The sequence below is a fragment of the Mesoplodon densirostris genome, chromosome 19 (genome assembly GCF_025265405.1).
Source record: "Mesoplodon densirostris isolate mMesDen1 chromosome 19, mMesDen1 primary haplotype, whole genome shotgun sequence".
NCBI classification, from domain to species: Eukaryota; Metazoa; Chordata; class Mammalia; order Artiodactyla; family Ziphiidae; genus Mesoplodon; species Mesoplodon densirostris.
In genome coordinates, this window is record NC_082679.1 from 39,234,004 (window position 1) to 39,254,035 (window position 20,032).

The following is a 20,032-nucleotide window of genomic DNA, read 5'->3' on the forward strand; positions in this document are numbered from 1 at the left end:
CCTCTCTCAACACTCTGCTACCACCCATGCCCCTGAGCCCCCAAGTCTGGTACCTGTAACATGACCCCTTCCCTGTCCCTGTGGCACTGACACAGGTACCCAATCTACAGAGTGGCTGGCCACCTATGACCAATGTGCCTGCCTCAAAGAGATGAACTGGGCCAATCAGATTTCCTCTTTAAGGATTTAAAATAAAAGCCACAAAAGGAGATGGCCACTTGATGTTAAGGTGAACCGGGGGGCCCTGAAGTAGACTCAGGGCCTTTGCAAGCCACGTGTGCTCGTGCCCCACCCTTCCTGCCACTCTACACCTCCTCCCAAATACTACAAATAGTCCATAATAACTATCTGGAGCTAGTGCTAGAGTTTTGTTTTGTTTTGAATGTTTCTTTCAAGTACCAAGATTAACAGATATTCACAGAGATTGACAAACTGTAGTAAACAGGTCAGAACGGATCAAGCCTGGGAGAGAGGGCGCAATGATATCTTTTTTTAAGCCCCCAAACGTGTTGCAAAGTGTTTTAAATTTCATATAAACGTTTAACGGACTACATAAAGACAATCCAGTGCAAATGCATCTTTCAGTTTCAAAGGCATTTCCAGCTGCTTTTTAAAGTTCTCACACTGGGCTACAGAGCTGCAAAAAATCTTCAGGCGGATCCACCTACTGCTCCCCCTCCTCTGGGGAGCGCTGAACCAAATCCGCAGACTTTATCGATTGCTTCTGCCTGGGCAGACCCGGATCGACCGCTCCTGTCTGGCCCGTCCCCGGGCGCGGTAAAAGCATTTGAATCCAGCCTGGTGGCCGCGGCGACATCCTCAACCCTCACAATCCTGAACAGCCTCAGCCGCCTCCTCTTTCTTTTACACCCCTGACGCTCCCGAATCACAAGAGTGGAAACGGAGAAGCTCAAGCCGCCGCCATGTCCGAGGCTTATTTCCGGGTGGAGTCGGGTGCGCTGGGGCCTGAGGAGAACTTTCTTTCCTTGGACGACATCCTGATGTCCCACGAGAAGCTCCCGGTGCGCACAGAGATCCCTATGCCGCGCCTCGGCACTTTCTTCCTAGACCGGAGCGGAGGAACCGAGAATGACAACGCGATCCCTCAGGTAAGCGTTCCGGCCCGGAAAGACTACAACTCCCGATAGGCCTTGCGGACTTGGGGCGCCGCGTCGCCGGGCGCGCTGCCCTCTGGGATCTGTAGTTTTACGGGGAGGCAGGGCCGTGCGTTAAGGAGTCTTGTCCGCTGGTTCCCCGCCGACCTATCCTTCAACACCCCTACGGAAACTAAGTTTATACTGGGTCGTCAGGTTCCCTGCAACACGGATTTCATTTTTGAAACTATCCATATTCAGCAGTGTCTTTTCACCCCTACGTGTGTTGATGCTTAAGGATTGGCGCCTACGGAATACTTGAGGACCAGGGTTCTGATCACTTTTGTTTTAGAACACAACAGTTTTGGGTTGTATAGAGTAGATGATGTCTGGGAACCGCAAATTGCTAGATTCATTCCTGCATAATGAAGACGGTATCAGCAACCATTTCCTGAGGGCTTTGGTGCAGGCATGGATGGGGTGGGGGGAGTACACTTTTCCATCTATTACCCCTTTAGTCCTTCAACAACCCTATAGTTAGGTGTTGTTACGTATAAGGAAATTGAAGCCCAGAAAGTTTGGGCCAGGGTCTCATTGTAAGTGGTGTTCTGGGATTCGACCCTAGGACTGCAGGACTTCAAATTCGAGTTTGTCCCAGGAACATGGCTTGTAATGGTTATTTTTGATTTCCTATTTAACCTAAGTTTTGTTTAGAAGGGTGCTTTTGTTTGGTCTGTTTTGAGTTAATTTTTTATCAAAGTAAGGCATATGCAGAGTTTAAAAAGTCAAATGGTACCGAAAGATTTATAAAAAAAGTAGCAGGCTCTGCCTTGCTTCCCTCATGCCCCTTTCCATTTCCACAGGGTCTGTCTACTTTTTTCATAGCTTCTTCAAAATTCACCTCCGTATTTCTAAATAATGTTCTTAAATTTATATTGATTTTTTAAAAATTTAGACATTATTTATTGACTTTCCACTATAGTAGTTAAGGATTTAGTTCTCTTACACACTGATATACAGATGTATCGTCCATATTTCATTCATATTTCCTTCGTTTTTACTTAATGTCCTTTTTCTGTTCCAGGATCCCATCCAGGACACCAAATTGCATTTAGTAATCATGTGTCCTTAGGCTCCTCTTGGCTTTGACAGTTTATCAGACTTTCCTTGTTTTTAATGACCATGAATTTTGTGGAGTGCTGGTATTTTGTTGAGAATGTTCCTCATTTGGGATTTGTGTGATGGTTTTCTTATGATTGGACTGTGTTTTGAGGAGGAAGACCACAGAGGTAAAAGTTCCGTTTTTACCACATCGTATCAAGGGTACATGCCATCAGCATGACTTATCATGTTGATAGATAGCTTGATCACTTGATCGAGGTGGGGTTTGTCAGGATTCTTCTCTATAAAGTTACTCTTTTTTTCCACCTTTTTTCTCTCTGGAAGGAAGTCATTATGTGCAGCCATACTTAAGGAGTGGTGAGTTATGCTCCACTTCTTTGAGGGCACAGTGTCTGCATAAATTATTTGGATACTTCTGCATGGGAGATTTGTGTCGGAAGGTTTTTAATGACATTTAATTTCATTCATAGACACAGGACTATCAGATTTTCTTGTTTTACTCTTGGTACCTTGTTTTTTTCCCCTAGGAATTTGACTATTTCCTCTAAATTTTCAAATATAGTGTTATAATGTTGTTCAAATATCCTTTTACTATCTTTTAAACATCTGTACAATTATAACTGTGTCCTGATTTTTATTATTATTATTTTTTAAAATAAATTATTTATTTATTTTGGCTGTGCTGGGTTTTTGTTGCTGCACGCCAGCTTTCTCTAGTTGTGGAGAGTGGAGGCTACTCTTCATTGCGGTGCGTGGGCTTCTTATCGCGGTGGCTTCTCTTGTTGAGGACCACAGGCTCTAGGTGCGCGGGCTTCAGTAGTTGTGGTGTGCAGGCTCAGTAGTTGTGGCACACGGGCTTAGTTGCTTTGCGGCATGTGGGATCTTACCGGACCAGGACTCGATCCCTTGTCCCCTGCATTGGCAGGCAGATTCTTTTTTTTTTTTTTTTTTTTTGCAGTACGCGGACCTCCCATTGCCGTGGCGCGCAGGCCCAAAAGCCACGGCTCACGGGCCTAGCCTCTCCGTGGCATGTGGGATCCTCCCAGACCCGGGCACGAACCCGCATCCCCTGCATTGGCAGGCGGACTCTCAACCACTGCGTCACCAGGCAAGCCCTGCAGGCGGATTCTTATCCACTGTGCCACCAGGGAAGTCCCCTGATTTTTATTCTTGATATCGAGAAATTATGATGTCTTTCTTAATTAGTCTTACTAGCAGTTTATCACTGTGTCTTTTCAAAGAACTAAGTAACGGCTCTGTCAACTTTCTCATTTGTACTTTTATTTTTAGGTCGTTAAATTCTTATCTTAAATGGTTCTTTCCTTCTACTTTCTTCAGACTTGATTTTCTTTGTTCTCTTCCACCCCGTCACATTTTGAGATGGGTACCTAGGTCATTGATTTTTCAACTTTCCTTTTTACATTTTTAGCTGTGCATTTCCTCTAGCTTTAACTAGATTTCACAAGTTTTAATTTGATTTTCTGATTTCCATTGTGAATTCTTCTTTGACTCATGGATTATTTATAAGACTGGTGCGTAGGTCCAAACATTTGGGGATTTTACTCTGTACACTTTTGGGTTTTGATTTCTGGCTTAGTTACACAGTGGCAGAGAACATAGTCTGAATGATTTCAGTTTTTTGAAAGTTAATGCTTGCTTTAAACCCCAGCATAAGATCAATTTAACCCTTCTCTATATGCTTGAAAAGCTCTATATTGTGAAGTAATGGTCTGCAATACATAATTTATATCTGTAAATTAGGTCAAGTTTGTTATTTGTTTTGTTGAGATTATCTATAGTCTTACAGTTTTTTTTGTGTTTGCTACTTCTCATTTATCTAAAGAGATGTTAATGTCTCCCACAATGATTATAGGTTTGTCAGTTACTTTTTTTTTTTTTTTTTTTTTTTTTGCGTTACGTGGGCCTCTCACTGTTGTGGCCTCTCCCGTTGTGGAGCACAGGCTCCGGACACGCAGGCTCAGCGGCCATGGCTCACGGGCCCAGCTGCTCCGCGGCATGTGGGATCTTCCCGGATCGGGACACGAACCTGTGTCCCCTGCATCGGCAGGTGGACTCTCAAACACTACGCCACCAGGGAAGCCCAGTTATTTTTAATTCTGTTAATTTAGATAGTATTTATATTCTTCTTGTGGGTTTAATGACCTTTTTATTATTGTCACATGTCCCTCTTTATCTCTAGTAATGCTTCTTTCTTTTGATTACTGTTTGCATAGCTTTTTTCCATCCTTCTATTTTCAACCTTTATATGTCTTTATATTTATATTTACGGTATGACTTCTAAGCGGCATATAGTTGGGGTTTTTTTGTTTGGTTTGACAGTTTTTTAATTGGTATATTTAATGTATTTACCCTTATTTAATTATTGATTTATTTGTGTTTATTTTTACCTTCCTACTATTTTCTTTGTGTTCCATCTGTTTTAGTTTCCTTTTTCTTTTTTGACTTCTTGTGTATTAATCAAATTTTTGTTATCCATTTTCCTTTTTATTATTTATCCTTCTGTTATTTTAGTGGCTACCTTAAATATTACACAATCATTTTTGACTCCCAAGAATGTTATATGAATTACTACTTTCATCACTTCACAGTCAGTGCTAGAATCTAAGAACTTTTTTTTTTTCTTTTTTTTGGGGGGGGTACGCGGGCCTCTCACTATTGTGGCCTCTCCCGTTGCGGAGCACAGGCTCCAGACGCGCAGGCTCAGCGGCCATGGCTCACGGGCCCAGCCGCTCTGCAGCATATGGGATCTTCCCAGACCCGGGCACGAACCCGTGTCCCCTGCATCGGCAGGCGGACTCTCAACCACTGCGCCACCAGGGAAGCCCTAAGAACATTTTAACTCCATTTTCTCCCTCCTTTCTTTTACGTTATTGTTGTATTGTAATTTGACTTGTTTTAAATCCTATAAAACATTATTGTCATTTATTGTTATTTTTATATTTACACACTTATTTACTCTTTCCATTACCCTTTTTTTTTTTCCTTCCTACATTTCCATATTTCTTGCTGGAGTCATTTTCATTCTCCCTTCTTGATTTCTTTACTCTGGGTCTTCTAGTGATAGATTCTCCATTTCTGTCTGTACAAGGGGTCCTAAAAACCAATGTCGGGTTCGATGATTCACTAAGAGGACCCACAGGACTCATCAGATAGTCATGCTTGTGTTTAAATTTTAATACAGTAAGAGGATAAGAGCAAAATCAGCAAAGGGAAAGGGTGCATGAGATGAAGTTTGCAGGAAACTAGACACAAGTTTCCAGGAGTCCTGTCCCAGTGGAGTCATGCAGGACACACTTAATTCCAATAATGAACTGTGACAACATGTGTGAAATATTGTCTACCAGGGAAACTCATTAGAGACTCAGTACCCAAGTTTTTACTGGGGGCAGTTTACATAGGCACTCTCTACCTAGCACATACCAAGATTCCAGACTCCAAGAAGGAAAGCAGGGGTTCAGCATAAGCCACATTGTTTGTACAAACAGTGTAGGCGCGGGATTCCCTGGTGGTGCAGTGGTTGAGAGTCCGCCTGCCGATACAGGGGACGTGGGTTCGTGCCCCGGTCCGGGAAGATCCCACATGCCACGGAGAGGCTGGGCCCCTGAGCCATGGCCGCTGAGCGTGTGCGTCCAGAGCCTGTGCTCCGCAGCGGGAGAGGCCACAACAGTGAGAGGCCCGCGTACCGCAAAAAAACAAACAAACAAAAAAAACAGTGTAGGCGCATTGAGGCACTCTTATCAGTCCCAGGAATGGTGGGAACTCTCTTGAAACCCAAATTCCCAGATACCAACCAAGGTCATCCTTACAAGCAGGCCTTTCTAAGGAGAGAAGTCTCAGGCTGCTGTGTTAACTTTTTAGTGCACGCTTTCTGTCTGGAAATGCCTTTATTTCACCTTTGCTTTTAAAGGATATTTTCACTCGATATAGAATTTTAGTAAGCAGTTATTTTCTGTCAGCACTTTGTAGTCGGCTTTAACTCTTATTGTTTCTTCTTTAAAGGCAATATATTCCTCACCTCCACTAATAGCTGCTTTTGTCTCTGTCTTTGTTTTTCAGCAATTTGAGTAAGATGTGCCTCGTTGAGGTCTTATTAATATTTATCCTTCTTGGTATTCATAATGTTCCTTGAATCTGTGATTTTATATTCCTCTTAATTTTGGAAAATTCGTGGCCATTATCTCCAGATGTTTCTTTTGCCTCAATCTATCCCTCCCCCCCTTCTGGGATTCAAATTACATGTATGTTAGACTTTTTTTTTTTTTTTTAACCATATTCCATATACCTCTTAGGCTCTTTTCTGTATTTTCTCTCCATGCTTTAGTCTGGTTATTTTCTACTGATCTTTTTTCCAATTCATGATCCTCACTTCCTCTATATTATATCTGGTAAACCTGTTAAATTTGACTTAATCTAGTGAGTTCTTAAGGTCAATTATTGCATTTTTCAGCTCTGGAATTTCCATTTGATTTTTTATTTATTTTAAAGTCAGAGCCTAATTACTGTTGCTATTTAGTGCCAAATATTGGACTTTCCTTTTCTCTCTTCTTTCTTGGATCTTGACCCCTCATGTCCTGGCTGCTTGGGCAGCTTTGAACCAAATATTTTTCCCCGCAGTCCTGTGAGGTTTACCAAAAGCTCTGCTCACCCACCCCCCAGAGCCACCCCCACCTTTAACAGCTTCTCCTCTGTGAGAGTTTGTGCCTTTGTTACCTCCTTAACCCAGTTACGCTTTTGCCTTTTTTTTTTTGGATGTTTCTCTTAACTTCTTGCATTCAAGATTATGAAACTGCTGTGGGCCCTGCCCTCCCTTCTCCTCCTCCTGTTCACCCTGGTGGTGTGTGGGTGAGGTGGGGAGGGGGGACCCCCAAATATATATCAGCCCAACAGCCCTACGTCTCCTGTTTATTATTAGGAAACAAAACAACACCAACAAAAAATGGCATCAGGGATATGAACAACACTGTCAGATGAGTTAGTTGAAGTTTTTGCTTTGTACTGTGTCCTCAGATTTAATGGATTAATGTGTCTTGTATATATAAAAAGAAAACCTCTAAAAAAAGTCAGAGAAAGACAAATACTGTATGATTTTACTTACATGTGGAGTCTAAAAAACAAAACAGGTGAACACACATAACAAAATGGAAACAGCCTCGTAGATACAGAGAACAAACCAGTAGATGGTTGTTAGAGGGGAGGGAGGGGCAGGAGGAGTGAAATAGGTGAGGGAGATTAAAAGGTACAAACTTAATTACAAAATAAATGAGGCACAGGGATAAAGTTTTTTTTTTTTTTTAAAAAGTGGAGTCCATATGATCTTAATGGAGAACGTTTTTCAGATTCTCATTGGGATATTAAAATGCTAGCTAAATTTCTAGCTGTTTTATATAGAGCTGATTGCTTCAATTTGTAGCTTCTGCAAATTTTTAACTGCCTCTTTTTAGGAGTATAAATGTTACTTTTTTGTGACTGCCTGGAGGGGTGGGATAGGGAGGGTGGGAGGGAGACGCAAAAGGGAGGGGATATGGGAACATATGTATATGTATAACTGATTAAATTTGTAAAATAAAAAAAAATTTTAAAAAAATATTAAAAATAAATGTTACTTTTTTGCAGACCTTTGAGGTAAAAACAGGCCCTTGCATATGCTATTCTTGTCTATGTTCATTTTAGTGTTTCTGCAGCTTGGACTGCAGAAACTGCTTGCATCGTGGCCACCTCATCTATTTACTAATTCTGTTAAGGTTTTAAAAAATAGAGACATTTACCTTTTCTGTCATCTTTAAAGCTGTGTAGTGGGCTGGGGAGGGGCTGTAGCCTGAGCTCAGGCCGACCCTATTTTTCTTTATATTCCCCAGCACCTAGAGAGGTGCTTGGCACATAGTAGGTACTCAGTCATTGCATATGTGGAATAGATGTTGAATCTTCAAAGAAAGTAGAAATGTTTACTATACCTCTGAAGTATCTGCAATTGGACTGTTTTTATTTATGTTAGTTAGAAAACTTTCCCTTTGTGCCACATTTTTGTTCTCGACTTTGTTTTTGGTATATAAATCCTTTTTCTCTCTCCATTCCATCATGACATAAAACTTCAGCCCACACAGTTCATTTCTTCAAGTCACAGCTACATCTTCTGTATTTGACAGTTATTCCCCTAAAGAGAACAGGCGGTATTGATATTCCCTCAGGCCATGTGCATTTCCTTTTTGTCACACACATTTCCTACTACGTTACTTGTTTTTAAAACCTACAATCCTGTGCGATACAGGGCTCAAAGCTTGAACTCCCCTTGTGGCTGGCAAAAGGACTTTTTGACAACAAGCGCCGGATCCTTTCTGTGGAACTTCCCAAGATCTACCAGGAGGGTTGGAGGACCGTGTTCAGTGCAGATGCCAACGTGGTGGACCTCCACAAAATGGGGCCACATTTCTACGGGTTTGGCTCCCAACTCCTGCATTTTGACAGTCCAGAGAACACAGACATCTCCCAGTCTCTCCTGCAGGCAAGTTATTGACGTGAAAACCTATGGCATTGCACGTGTCTCAGGAGCCAGCCGCGGCAGCCACCAGATGTTACTCTTACCCGGGGAGTGTATGATTTATACAATCAGTTCCTTGTTATTCCGGGTCAGCCTACAATTAGACTGTGTTTGCTGATTATATATACTTGTAAATATGGCTTGTCTGTCGCTCTTCATATTTGCTTGCTAAGAGTTGGGACCAATAGGAAGTCCTGGAAATAAGATACTTGATTACAGGTGGCAGAGGAGACGCAGACCTCCTTCTAAGTCCTAAACCAGATTCTTGCCTTTCGTGCCATTTAAATGTTCAGGGATTAAAATGTATCTGGTTTCTCTCTCTCGCTTCTTCAGACGTTTGTTGGACGTTTCCGCCGCATCATGGACTCCTCCCAGAATGCTTACAACGAAGACACTTCGGCGCTGGTAGCCAGGCTAGATGAGATGGAGAGAGGCTTGTTTCAAACAGGGCAGAAAGGACTGAATGACTTTCAGTGTTGGGAGAAGGGGCAGGCGTCTCAGATCACAGCTTCCAACCTGGTTCAGAACTACACGAAGAGAAAATTCACTGACATGGAAGACTGAAGGCCAGAAGAACACAGAATTGCTCCCTGTAGACTTATCCCTCTGTATGTCCTTGATAGGAGCCTAGCTGACCTTGTATAGGGCCAGAATCATGTCCCATCTTGTGACTTATTCCCTGCAGCACTGTCGGGAGTGCTACCATCTGGTGGGGAAACAAAATGCTGGAGGATGTCCCTGGCCCTGTAAGTCTTCCAGGACTATCCCACCTGCTGACCCACAGACCAGACCTACTTAGCCCAGGAACCCACAGCCAAGGAGAAACCAAAGTCCTTCATAAATAAGGATCATGAATACATATATCGCAATAGAGTTGGAACTGGGATTCCTCGTGCCTGGGAGTTTGGACAGCCTTAGATATCCAGTTCACTAGCTCCAAAGGACGGGTGCAAATGGGCCTTCCTAACCTGTTCACAAAATGTCCTCTTGAGCTTAATTGCCTCATCTTCCTCATGGTTGCACAAAGGACAGTACCCCCAGGATGCTGGCTCTACTTGTAAATATCTCCTGCCACCTGCCTATGAGGAGTTACCCAGTTTCAAAAAACAGTTGCCAAGAATAAGGAAGGAGGGCTTCCCTGGTGGCGCAGTGGTTGAGAGTCCGCCTGCTGATGCAGGGGACACGGGTTTGTGCCCCGGTCCAGGAAGATCCCACATGCCCTGGAGCGGCTGGGCCCATGAGCCATGGCTGCTGAGCCTGCGCGTCCGGAGCCTGTGCTCCGCAACGGGAGAGGCCACAACAGTGAGAGGCCCGCGTACCAAAATAATAATAATAATAATAATAAGGAAGGAAAATGGAAACCCCAGTGAGTGGCAAGGCTTTTACTAAAGAGAAGACATTGCTTTCCTCTTCTGTGAGGAGGGCTTCATGAACTGGACTTCACGCCTAGGCGGGAAATGGTTAAACTGAGCTTGTTTTTGCCTCTAGATCTATAGAGCCCCCGCACAGTTATTCCATTCTCTCCCTAGGAAAGCTGTCAGGGAGTTGTTTGGAATCGCAAAGTAGTTGTTAAAGGGTGTTAACCAGCCCTTATTACATTGAAATCAGGGCTTCAGGGTTGCTGGTTATGAAGAGCCCTGTTTGAGACGCTTAGCATGGCAGATGTGAGTGGGCAAGAGACCTCGGTCATGGTTTTTTTCTCTTCAGTAAGTTTTGCAATATTATTATATAACAGATTCCTGACCAGTTACTGAGACTCTGTTTAAGCAACCACAAAACTCTTTCCCTGGAGATCAAGGAGGAAACCTCAGGCAGAGTAGGAAACAGCATCCCTGGGACCCACTGGACTTTCTGAAGGGCAGTTATCACCACACCATGGCTCCCCTCCCAACTTCCCACAACTAGTGAAAATTGCCTTTGTCACTGGAAATTACAGTGGGATTTGGGTCTCCAGGTTGTACAGATGTCTTAATGCAAACTTAGAATGTCAGAAATATTTTTTAAATGCCTGTTTTAAGATGGAGCTGATGTTTTTATAATGTGATTTTGGTGCTAAATAAATGATCCACTTTGCACATGAATACATTCTGTACAAGTACTATTTCTGTAACTCGAGTACTACAGATGATCAGGCAAAGCTATCAGAGAATTTTGTCTTTGATAGTATTTGACAATAAGGCCCCAATAAATCCATGTTTTAGCAACTGCTCTTTTGTTTGCACATTACTCATAAGTATGGGGGACATTCTCTATAGGGATGAGCTGTGTCCTTGAAAAGAGGGACTTCCGTTGCTGTCACAGCATTTACATATAGCCAGGGGCCCAGAGATAATTCATAGTCAGTGAGAAAAGCATATTTTTTAATTTTTGGATTCACAGACAGCTTTGTTTTTAAAGTCAATCCTAAGGCTGCTGCCGTTCTTTTTTTCTTATTAAAAAAAATTTGGCTCAGAGGCACATACCAAGAATATGTGGGTACGCACGTGTAGAATTTATTCCATTTTAAATTTTGAACAAATTATATTACAGGGAGCTTCCGAAGCCCATCTCTGATTACAGATTTGCCTTTGAGGCTGTCAGTTCCTAACCCTCTCCCCAGCAAGCTTCCCCCAAATCAGTCTCTTGGTCCCTTCAAAGAAGTGAATTTTTCAAAATAAGTCAACAAATTGGCTCAGCTGCCATATCACTCTTAAAAAGAAGGGGGGGGCTTCCCTGGTGGCGCAGTGGTTGAGAGTCTGCCTGCCGATGCAGGGGACACGGGTTCGTGCCCCTATCCCGGAAGATCCCACATGCCGCGGAGCGGCTGGGCCCGCGAGCCATGGCCGCGGAGCCTGTGTGTCCGGAGCCTGTGCTCCGCAACGGGAGAGGCCACAGCAGTGAGAGGCCCGCGTACAGCAAAAAAAAAAAAAAAAAAAAAAAGAAGGGGGAATGTGTGCTCTTTCCCCTTAAAGGCTCTGTTCCCAGGTAACTCTGGTCTTAATTACATACAAAATACCTCACTGTCCTCAGGCTTTTTCCCTACGGTACAAGTTGGGCTGCCGAGAGGAAGGGCCAAGGCTTTGGTTTCCCAGGTCATTTCCTCCCGCTCTCCTGACCTCTGCGTTTTGGATGGCTCCGTGGTCAGTCCTCAGATCTCTTCTAGCCATTCTGACTCCCTCCAGTGTCAAGTTTTAAATACCACCATCTATGCGTTGATGACTCCCAAATTCCATCTCCAGCCAGACCTCCCTTCAACTCCAGACTTGCAGCCAACCACCTGCTTGACGTTCCACTTCAACATCTGACCCCACATGGCTGAAACTGAGGCCCTAATCTTACTCTCACAGTCTCCTCCTATCATCTTTCTCATCTCTGTTTTTGACAACTACATCCTTCCCTACTGCTCAGGACAGAAACGTAGGAGTCCTCCTTGGCCGTCTTTCTCTTATATCTTTTGGGTCAACCTTCAAGTCACTGGCAGAACCTGCCTGCCTCTTGCCCACCTCCACTCCTGTCCGGGATGGTTGAGGTCACCTCCCAACTCCTTCCCTGCATTCATTCACCCTTCCCCGCCTTCAGACTCTTCTCACTAGAGCGGCCACAGTGGTCTTGTTCAAAAATAAGTCAGATCTTATTACTTCTCTGCTTAAAACCCTCCCTTGTCAGAAAAAGGCCACTCTGCCATACCAGCACCATTTGTTAAAAAGTCCATCTTTACCCCAGTGATTTGGTGTTGAATTTTCTTACTGCTTCCATAGCAGAAGTAATTTGTTCCTTATTTTAAGCAAAAATTTCACCTTCTGCCTAAGAGATTTCTGAACATTTTATAGAGCTACTTGTTAATCTCTGAGCACCACTGGACCTGAGAAGTTTCTGGACTACTGTGTCTGAGGTAGTGAAATTGGAATGCAGAAATATTGAGCAGCTCACTCAAGTTCATACAGAAGTCAAGTCCTGTTCTGAGTCTTTCTGTTCCACCATCCTTCAAGAAATTCCAGGAGAGCTTTTCATCTTTACGCCATCTGGGACAATGGTGTTTAAGTGAAAATATAATATTTTACACTGATCTTGGCAAAAGAAAATAATTGCAGAGGCTGTATGTACATTTCTGAAAGTAGGTATCTTTGTGTTCAAGAGAAAAATCTATACTTGAAGTAACTTGTGGCACAAAATATAGGATAGATGCTCAAACTATAAGAATTACTCCAAGAACCTTAATTTCAAGTCCTTATCTAATATAGGTAAAATGAAAATCTTAATATTGATTACACATAGAAACAATTGTTAAAAGACAACTAAACGCCCTGAACCTAAAGAAAAGTGCCTAAACTTTGGAATTCTCTTGCTAACTCTTGATAGTGGCATTTTGAATGAACAATAAATCTCCCATCATTAATGAATAGTGAATAAAGTGTATAGTGAATCAAGGGCAAGTCTGAGAAAATACAAAGTTACCCTCTTCCCAGAGCAAATGATTAACACACGTGACAGGCCCAGTGTGCTTTTGTTTGAGATCGTTTTGTTGATTTTTCCAGGCTTCTGCCTCTCTGCCTGGCTAATCAAAGGAGACACGGTACAATCAGACACAGTCAGACGCGGCTTGCTTTCCAAGCAGCCTTCCTCTAGGACAAGAGACAAGCATTCTCCTTCCCAGGGTGTGCTCTCCTGTTGCCTGCGTTGTGGTCTAAAGCAGCGGTCCCCAACCTTTTTGGCACCAGGGACTGGTTTCGTGGAAGACCATTTTTCCACGGATGGGGTGGGGGTAGGGTTGCAGGTGGTAATGCGAGCGATGGGGAGCAGCTGTAAATACAGATGAAGCTTCGCTCGCTTGCCCGCAGCTCACCTCCTGCTGTGCGGCCCGGTTCCTAACAGGACCAGTACCGCTCTGCCCAGGGGTTGGGGACCCCTGGTCTAAAGCGAGGAGGCCACGCCCAGAAGCCAGAGGCCTCCTATCTGTCAGAGATCAGAGTGAAGTCCACTCAAGGGGCATCATTTCGTTAAACTTTTTGATTTGGAAATAATTTCAGATTTATAGAATAGTTGTAAAGATAATACAGAGTTCCCCTGTAGCCTTCACCCAGCTTTCCCTAATGTCTTATGTAATCATGGTACGTTTATCAAGTATTACTAACTAAGCCACAGGCTTTAGTCAGATTTCACCAGATTTTCCACTAATGTCCTTTTACTGTTCCAGAATCCAATCCAAAGTTCTACATTGCATTTAGGGAGCAATAATTTTTTAGAGCAACTTGGGGAAGCAAAACAGCATTAGATTCTTCCCTATATTCATTTCAGAAGGTAGGCTTATTGGAAAGGCGTCGTTGCCTTGGGCTGCATAACTGGGGCCAACTAGGGGCCTAGTAGGGCTGGCACAGGAGCAAGCTGCTGGTGAGCTAGTTAAGAAGGGACAGAGTATTTATTTGCTTTTCACCTGAAATTTTCTCTTTTTCGCCAGTACTTGTATCTGATGGGAAAAGGCCTCTTTCATTTTACTTAAAACTTCTCCTTTCTCCCTCTGACGGCAGTAACTTGATATTCTCCCCTTTCACTTCTGGCACATACTAGCTAATTTTCTCTGTATCTAAATGAGTTTAAAATGAGCACGGCTTTCTACCCTAACATTATTAACAAATGTCAGCGCCTGGGAACTGCTACTGTTTCAGAATCCCTAAAGGGAGCACAGAGAACCAGCTAATCCTTGCAAACATCTCCCACCTATGGCCAATTAAAAAGAAAGAAAAAAGCCCAGAGGTTTGTATCTTTATGACATTCTCTGCTCCTGTATCACCCTTGAGAGAGAAGTTTCTTGGATTCTCCCATGATTTGCGTGGCTCCCTTTTGGCAACTAAAATTCCTCCCTGAAGACAGTTTCTTTGGATGCAGGAAAGCAGATGAGGAGCTAAAAAGTATAGATTCAGGGGCAGTGAATAGATTCAGGTGTGGTGAGGAGGCATTTTGATGCTTGAAGAAAGACAGAGACCAGTGTTAAAAGCCGCCATTGGCGGGGTCACTGGAGGGAGAGATGACAAATGGTCGTTCCCGGAGAGTGGCTTTATCTTAATGGGAACAAGAGGCCTTGGCGCTTGGCTATCTCTTCAGTTCAAGAGGAAAACATTTAAAAAAAACTTTGCAAAAGACACTGTCACTTTCTAATTTGGCATTTTATGTTCACGCATTTCTTCATCCAAGAGACCAGATAAAAATTAAGTAAAGTGCTTCTCTTCCTGTCACTGAGCAGTCCAGGAGGTGTTTTCTCAGGTTTTGAGCCAGCTCAGAACCTTAATCAACATTGCAGAGGATTCTACTGGCTGAATCTCTAGATTGTTTTAAAGATTTTTAGGGAGAGCTCACCATATAACACGATACATCATGTTCATGTGTAGTCAGCAGTGATAATCAAGCTCTCTACTTTTTAAGGCATTTTTAAAAGAAATCAATAAAGATTGAAAAACCTCACTCCATTTCAAAAGACTGTTATATCCATAGACCATTGTGATTTAAAAAGGCTTTTCTGCTGCTGCAAGTAAAACAAAGAAACCATAGGAAAAAAAGTGTCTTGGCTTATTGTAGATGCATCTGTCGAGAATAGCGTTTAGCTGAGCTACACGGAGGTGGACGGATTGCCTTGCTTAATTATGGCTCAAGCATACCCACCTCCTTCGATGTCATCCACACCATGTGGCAAGTTCCCTTGGGGACCCACACTGTGAAATAAATCTCTCAGGAAAGAGCTTATGTCTTCAGGCCCCCAAGATGGCCTTTAACCCAGGGAAGCCAAAGACAGAGAAATAGTGTAGGGGTGACTTCTTAGTAATTTTCTCTGTGGGACCCCTTTGTTCAGTGATTCCACACCTGTTCCCTTCTAGAAGTGTAATGGACGGTTGGTGTCTGCCTGATGGCCCACTCATTCCCTGTCAGATTTGGGCCACAGTGTCAGAAGGTGCAAGCCAAAGAGTTTTCCCAGTTTGAGGATGGCCTGGGAGCCGGGTCAGCCACAGTTCACCCAGCTCGCTCCCTCCTGTCCACAGGATCATTCTTTGTGTCTCTTCTCACAAACCTCCAGCCTCTCCTCTGGGTTTTGTGCCCAGAATTTGTTTTCGAGGCCTCAAAGGCAGTGCCACGCCTGCTCCTTCCAAATTCTTCCCAAAATAAACAGATGGTAGAGGAATGGAGAGTTTCTTATCAAATCTCCCTCATTGGTAGCTGCTATCCAATAGCTTAGAGCTGAAGGGGCCCGTAAGAATTAACTGTTTTCCAGGCTGGTAAAACAACTCTTTATCATGTTACATTTAGTACATGTAAAAGAATGCCAGTCACATAGCTTTAGATTATGAAGTGTTATAATAACAAGAATACCCAGGAACTTCCACTCACTTCAGTTCTAGAAAATAATCAATGCTTCTGGTTCCTTTTGCATGGTTTCCTGCTGCCCCCGCCCCCAGAGTTACCACAGTCCTGGGTTTTATGTTTATTGTCCCTTGTTTTATATATCTAATGAAAATTATTTTGATTTGGTTTTGAACTCTGTCAAAATAATACCCTGCCACCCACATGCTTCTTTCACTCAATTTTATGTTTTAACTTTCAACCATGTTTTTGCAGTTCATTTTTACTGCGGAATGTTACTCGATTCTGGGAACATGCCATGGTTTCTATAAGCATCCTCTTACTACTGGACATTTGGTTCGTTTCCAGTCCTTTTTTCTATTACAAACATTGTCACTGTGCACATTCATCCTCACATCTGAATCATTTATTTAAGAGTTGCTCTCCGGGGGGCTTCCCTGGTGGCGCAGTGGTTGAGAGTCCGCCTGCCGATGCAGGGGACACGGGCTCGTGCCCAGGGTCCGGGAAGATCCCACATGCCGTGGAGCGGCTGGGCCCGTGAGCCATGGCCGCTGAGCCTGCGCGTCTGGAGCCTGTGCTCCGCAGCGGGAGAGGCCACGGCAGTGAGAGGCCCGCGTACTGCAAAAAAAAAAAAAAAAAAAAAAAGAGTTGCTCTCCGGTAAGTTTCACCTAAGAGTTAACTTGCTGGCTTATAGGGTCTGTGAGTGCTCAACTGCACAAGATGCTGCCAAAATGTACCAATTTACTCTCCCATCTGCTCGGTATGAGTCCTCATTATTAGATTTCTTAATTTTTGCCCAGTTAATGGGTATAAAATAATACCTCATAGTGAGGCAGATTTGCATTTTCCTGAGCACTAATGAGGCTGAATATTTTATTATATGTTCATTGGCCATTCATGCTTCCTCTTCTGTGAAATTCCTTTTTGTGTCTTGCTCATTTTTCTCTGAGGACATTTGTCTTTTTCTTACTGACCTATAGGAGTATTCTGGATACTAATCCTTTATCAGTTATCTATGTTGTAAAAAATCTCCCAGTTTGTGGCTTGTCTTTTAATTTTCTTTGTAGTATCTTTTGATGAATAGAGAAGTTCTTAACCTACCTTTCTTTTTCTTTAAATATTTATTTATTTATTTATTTGGCTGCACCGGGTCTTAGTTGTGGCACGTGGGATCTAGTTCCCTGACCAGGGATTGAACCCTGGACCCCTTCATTGGGAGTGCAGAGCCTTAGCCACTGGACCACCAGGGAAGTCCCTACCTTTTTTTCAATAAAAGAGAAGATAGACACAAATAGGTAAGAGGAATTTTTCAATATATAAGTATTACTATAGAAGAATGAAGTTGGACCCTTACCTAACACCATATACAAAAATTAACTCAAAATGGGTTAAAAACCTAAACGTAAGAGTTTCAGTTTTGTAAGATGAGAAAGTTCTAGAGATCTGTTGCACAACAATGTGACTCTATATAACATTGTTGAACTGTACATTAAAAGTGGTTAAGATGGTAAGTTTTAGGTTATTTTTTTATCACAATTAAAATTTTTTAAGTGTTGTAGCTAATGATATCTATAATTTATTGAGTGCTTACTCTGTGCCAGGCACTGCGATACCCACTTTATACACATTATCTTGTTATTTCATTTATTCTTTTTTTTTTTCTTTACAACCCTGAGAGAGAAATTACTGTTTCCCCTCATTTTCCAGAGACAGAGATGGGCTCCGTGAGGTTAAGCAACTGCCCGAGGTCACACAGCAACAAGCGCCGAGCCCAGGGTTAGAACCCTGATCCAGCTGATCCTGAAGGGAGATCTTAGCTGCTCCACTGTACTGTCCAGTAAGCAGCAGAGCCCGGCCAGGAGCCCTGGGCATCCTCTTCCCACCACACCACTAGGTGTCTTTCTCTTCAGCTTTGGTCCTTCCAACACAGCTTCTCCAGGCATCACCACGCCATCACTCCTAAACATCTCCTTTGGGAAAATTGGCCCAAGTTATGCCTATATCACATAACTGTTATCTGCAATATAAATAGGACTCCTCTTTCTGTTTCAAAACACTGCTCATGTCATTGACAATTCATGCTCATTCCTGAGATACAAGTTGCTATTTTTGAAAAGTTATTTTGCATGGCATCTTGCCCCAGGGGCCCTTTGCCTGCTTAATCTGGTATCTCAATTGGCAGAACACAGTGCAGCCCTCTGGATTTGATTATGTGTCTAAGCTGCAACTTTGGCTGTTCCCAAACCTCCCCTGCCTCCCTCCATCCCCACCCCACCCCCTCGCTCAAAACAAAGTGCCGAGTGGCTGATGGTTGACCTAATGGCAGAGAGGTCTGCAGAAAGAAGAGCCCACAGGGCAAGCCTGGCAGGTTTTCCGGCCTCTTCCAAAGTGGATTTCACTGAGAGCAGAAACTTATCCCATTCCTTCACTTCTCCAGTGATGCTCTAGCCTGTGCCAGGGCTGGGCACCGGGTCTACAGTGGGGAGTAGAATGGTCACTCCTCCCTGCCCTTGTGGAGTTTACATTCTCAAGGGGGGTTAGATCTGATTAACACAAGATCTGTGATATGAATTAAAGGGCGTGTGAAGGGAAACAGCTCAGGGGACCTTCTTTAAACTGGGTTCATAGAAGGCCTCTCTAAGTTAGGATATGCAGTCGGCCAGGTGAAGAGCCCAGAGAAGAACATTCCAGGCAGTGAGGGTAGCAAGTGCCAAGGTCCTAGGGCAGGAAGAAGTGGGGTCTGTGGCTTGGCCTATTCTGAGGAAGGGAAAGCAGGCCTGGGTGGCAGGAGCATGGAGGGCAAGGATGAGAGTGACAGATAGTGAAGTGGAGGAAGGAAGCAGGGGCCAGACCATCACAAGCAAGAAGCCATACAAATTGCCTGAGAGCCTATGGCCGAAGCGCCTTCCCAAGGTTGGCGGAGGGGCTGGAAGGGAGGGCCTCTAGGGGAGTCACTTTTAAGCAAAATCTTATAGCAGTGATTCTCAAAGTGTGGTCCCCAGACCAACAGCATAAGCATTACTTGTGAATTTGTTAGAAATGCAGGTTCTCAGGCCCCACCCCAGACCTACTGCATCCCCCAGAGCACAAAGAACCAAGCCTGTACCCAGTAGATGCTCCATGTACTGAATGGTTGAGTTGCAAGCTGCCCAGCTCCATAATGTGCCCCACTGTTAAAATGCAGAGTCCTGTGATGGGGGCACACTGCGGCCAGCAGGTCGCACCCACCCGGGCACGGAGGAAGAACAGGGCCCGGCTCACGTGGGTTCGGCTGATTTCAAGGTGCAAAAGTAGAGACAGAAAGTGAGAGAGCGGCATGGATATACATACACTACCAAATGTAAAATAGATAGCTAGTGGGAAGCAGCTGCATAGCATAGGGAGATCAGCTCGGTGCTTTGTGTCCACCTAGAGGGGTGGGATAAGGAGGGTGGGAGGGAGACACAAGAGGGAGGAGATATGGGGATATATGTATATGTATAGCTGATTCACTTTGTTATAAAGCAGAAACTAACACACCATTGTAAAGCAATTATACTCCAATAAACATGTTAAAAAAGAAAAAGTAGAGACAGAAATGCATCTCTACAGCTCTGTCAAGTGAAACTTCACACTTGGCCTGCGTGTGCCCTGGGGCAGTGCTTAGACTTTTACAAGGTGTGGAAGGAATGAACATTCATTGGAAGACTTTAAACTGGTCTTGACTTACAAAAATCAGGCCAAAAACAAACAAACAAACAAACAAAAACAAAGGAAAAAACACCAAGTAGAAGGGAAATTACATTATCTTCAACCTCAGCTAACTCAAGACCAGCTGCAGAGGATGTTACCAAATTATCTTTTAAGAAAACCCACCTTGGGGCTGGGAACGAGCCTGAGACGTCAACCCCCGGGGGTCCTTTTGAAAAGAAAGTTTTCTGCCTGCGATCAGCA

General features: G+C 43.7%; 2 protein-coding genes across 6 annotated transcripts in view; both read left to right on the forward strand.

Moving 5' to 3' along the window:
* The first annotated feature begins 760 nt into the window (after positions 1-760).
* On the forward strand, positions 761-10,950 carry GINS3 (GINS complex subunit 3). Of its 2 annotated transcripts, XM_060085498.1 has the most exons (3): positions 761-1,109; positions 8,503-8,736; positions 9,106-10,950. In XM_060085498.1, the coding sequence occupies exons 1-3, from the start codon at positions 924-926 to the stop codon at positions 9,334-9,336; spliced, it is 651 nt and encodes a 216-aa protein (XP_059941481.1). In that variant the 5' UTR covers positions 761-923; the 3' UTR covers positions 9,337-10,950. The 2 variants fall into 2 exon arrangements, with proteins under 2 accessions (XP_059941481.1, XP_059941482.1); XM_060085499.1 differs by lacking the exon at positions 8,503-8,736.
* NDRG4 (NDRG family member 4) overlaps positions 1,046-20,032 on the forward strand; it is a 96,139-nt gene continuing 77,152 nt past the window's right edge. Inside the window, exon 1 of one of the 4 annotated variants that reach the window (XM_060085488.1) lies at positions 1,046-1,109. The gene's annotated coding sequence lies outside the window, so the exon portion shown is untranslated. The remainder of the gene's footprint in view (positions 1,110-20,032) is intronic. The other 3 variants (XM_060085491.1, XM_060085493.1, XM_060085494.1) reach the window with 3 other exon arrangements.

Bases quoted from the DNA above. Each gene is read 5' to 3' on its own strand.
- GINS3 (XM_060085498.1), top strand. From the start codon at position 924: ATGTCCGAGGCTTATTTCCGGGTGGAGTCGGGTGCGCTGGGGCCTGAG. The intron at 1,110-8,502 runs GTAAGCGTTCCG...TGTGCGATACAG, and splicing joins ATGACAACGCGATCCCTCAG to GGCTCAAAGCTTGAACTCCC. The intron at 8,737-9,105 runs GCAAGTTATTGA...TCGCTTCTTCAG, and splicing joins TCTCCCAGTCTCTCCTGCAG to ACGTTTGTTGGACGTTTCCG.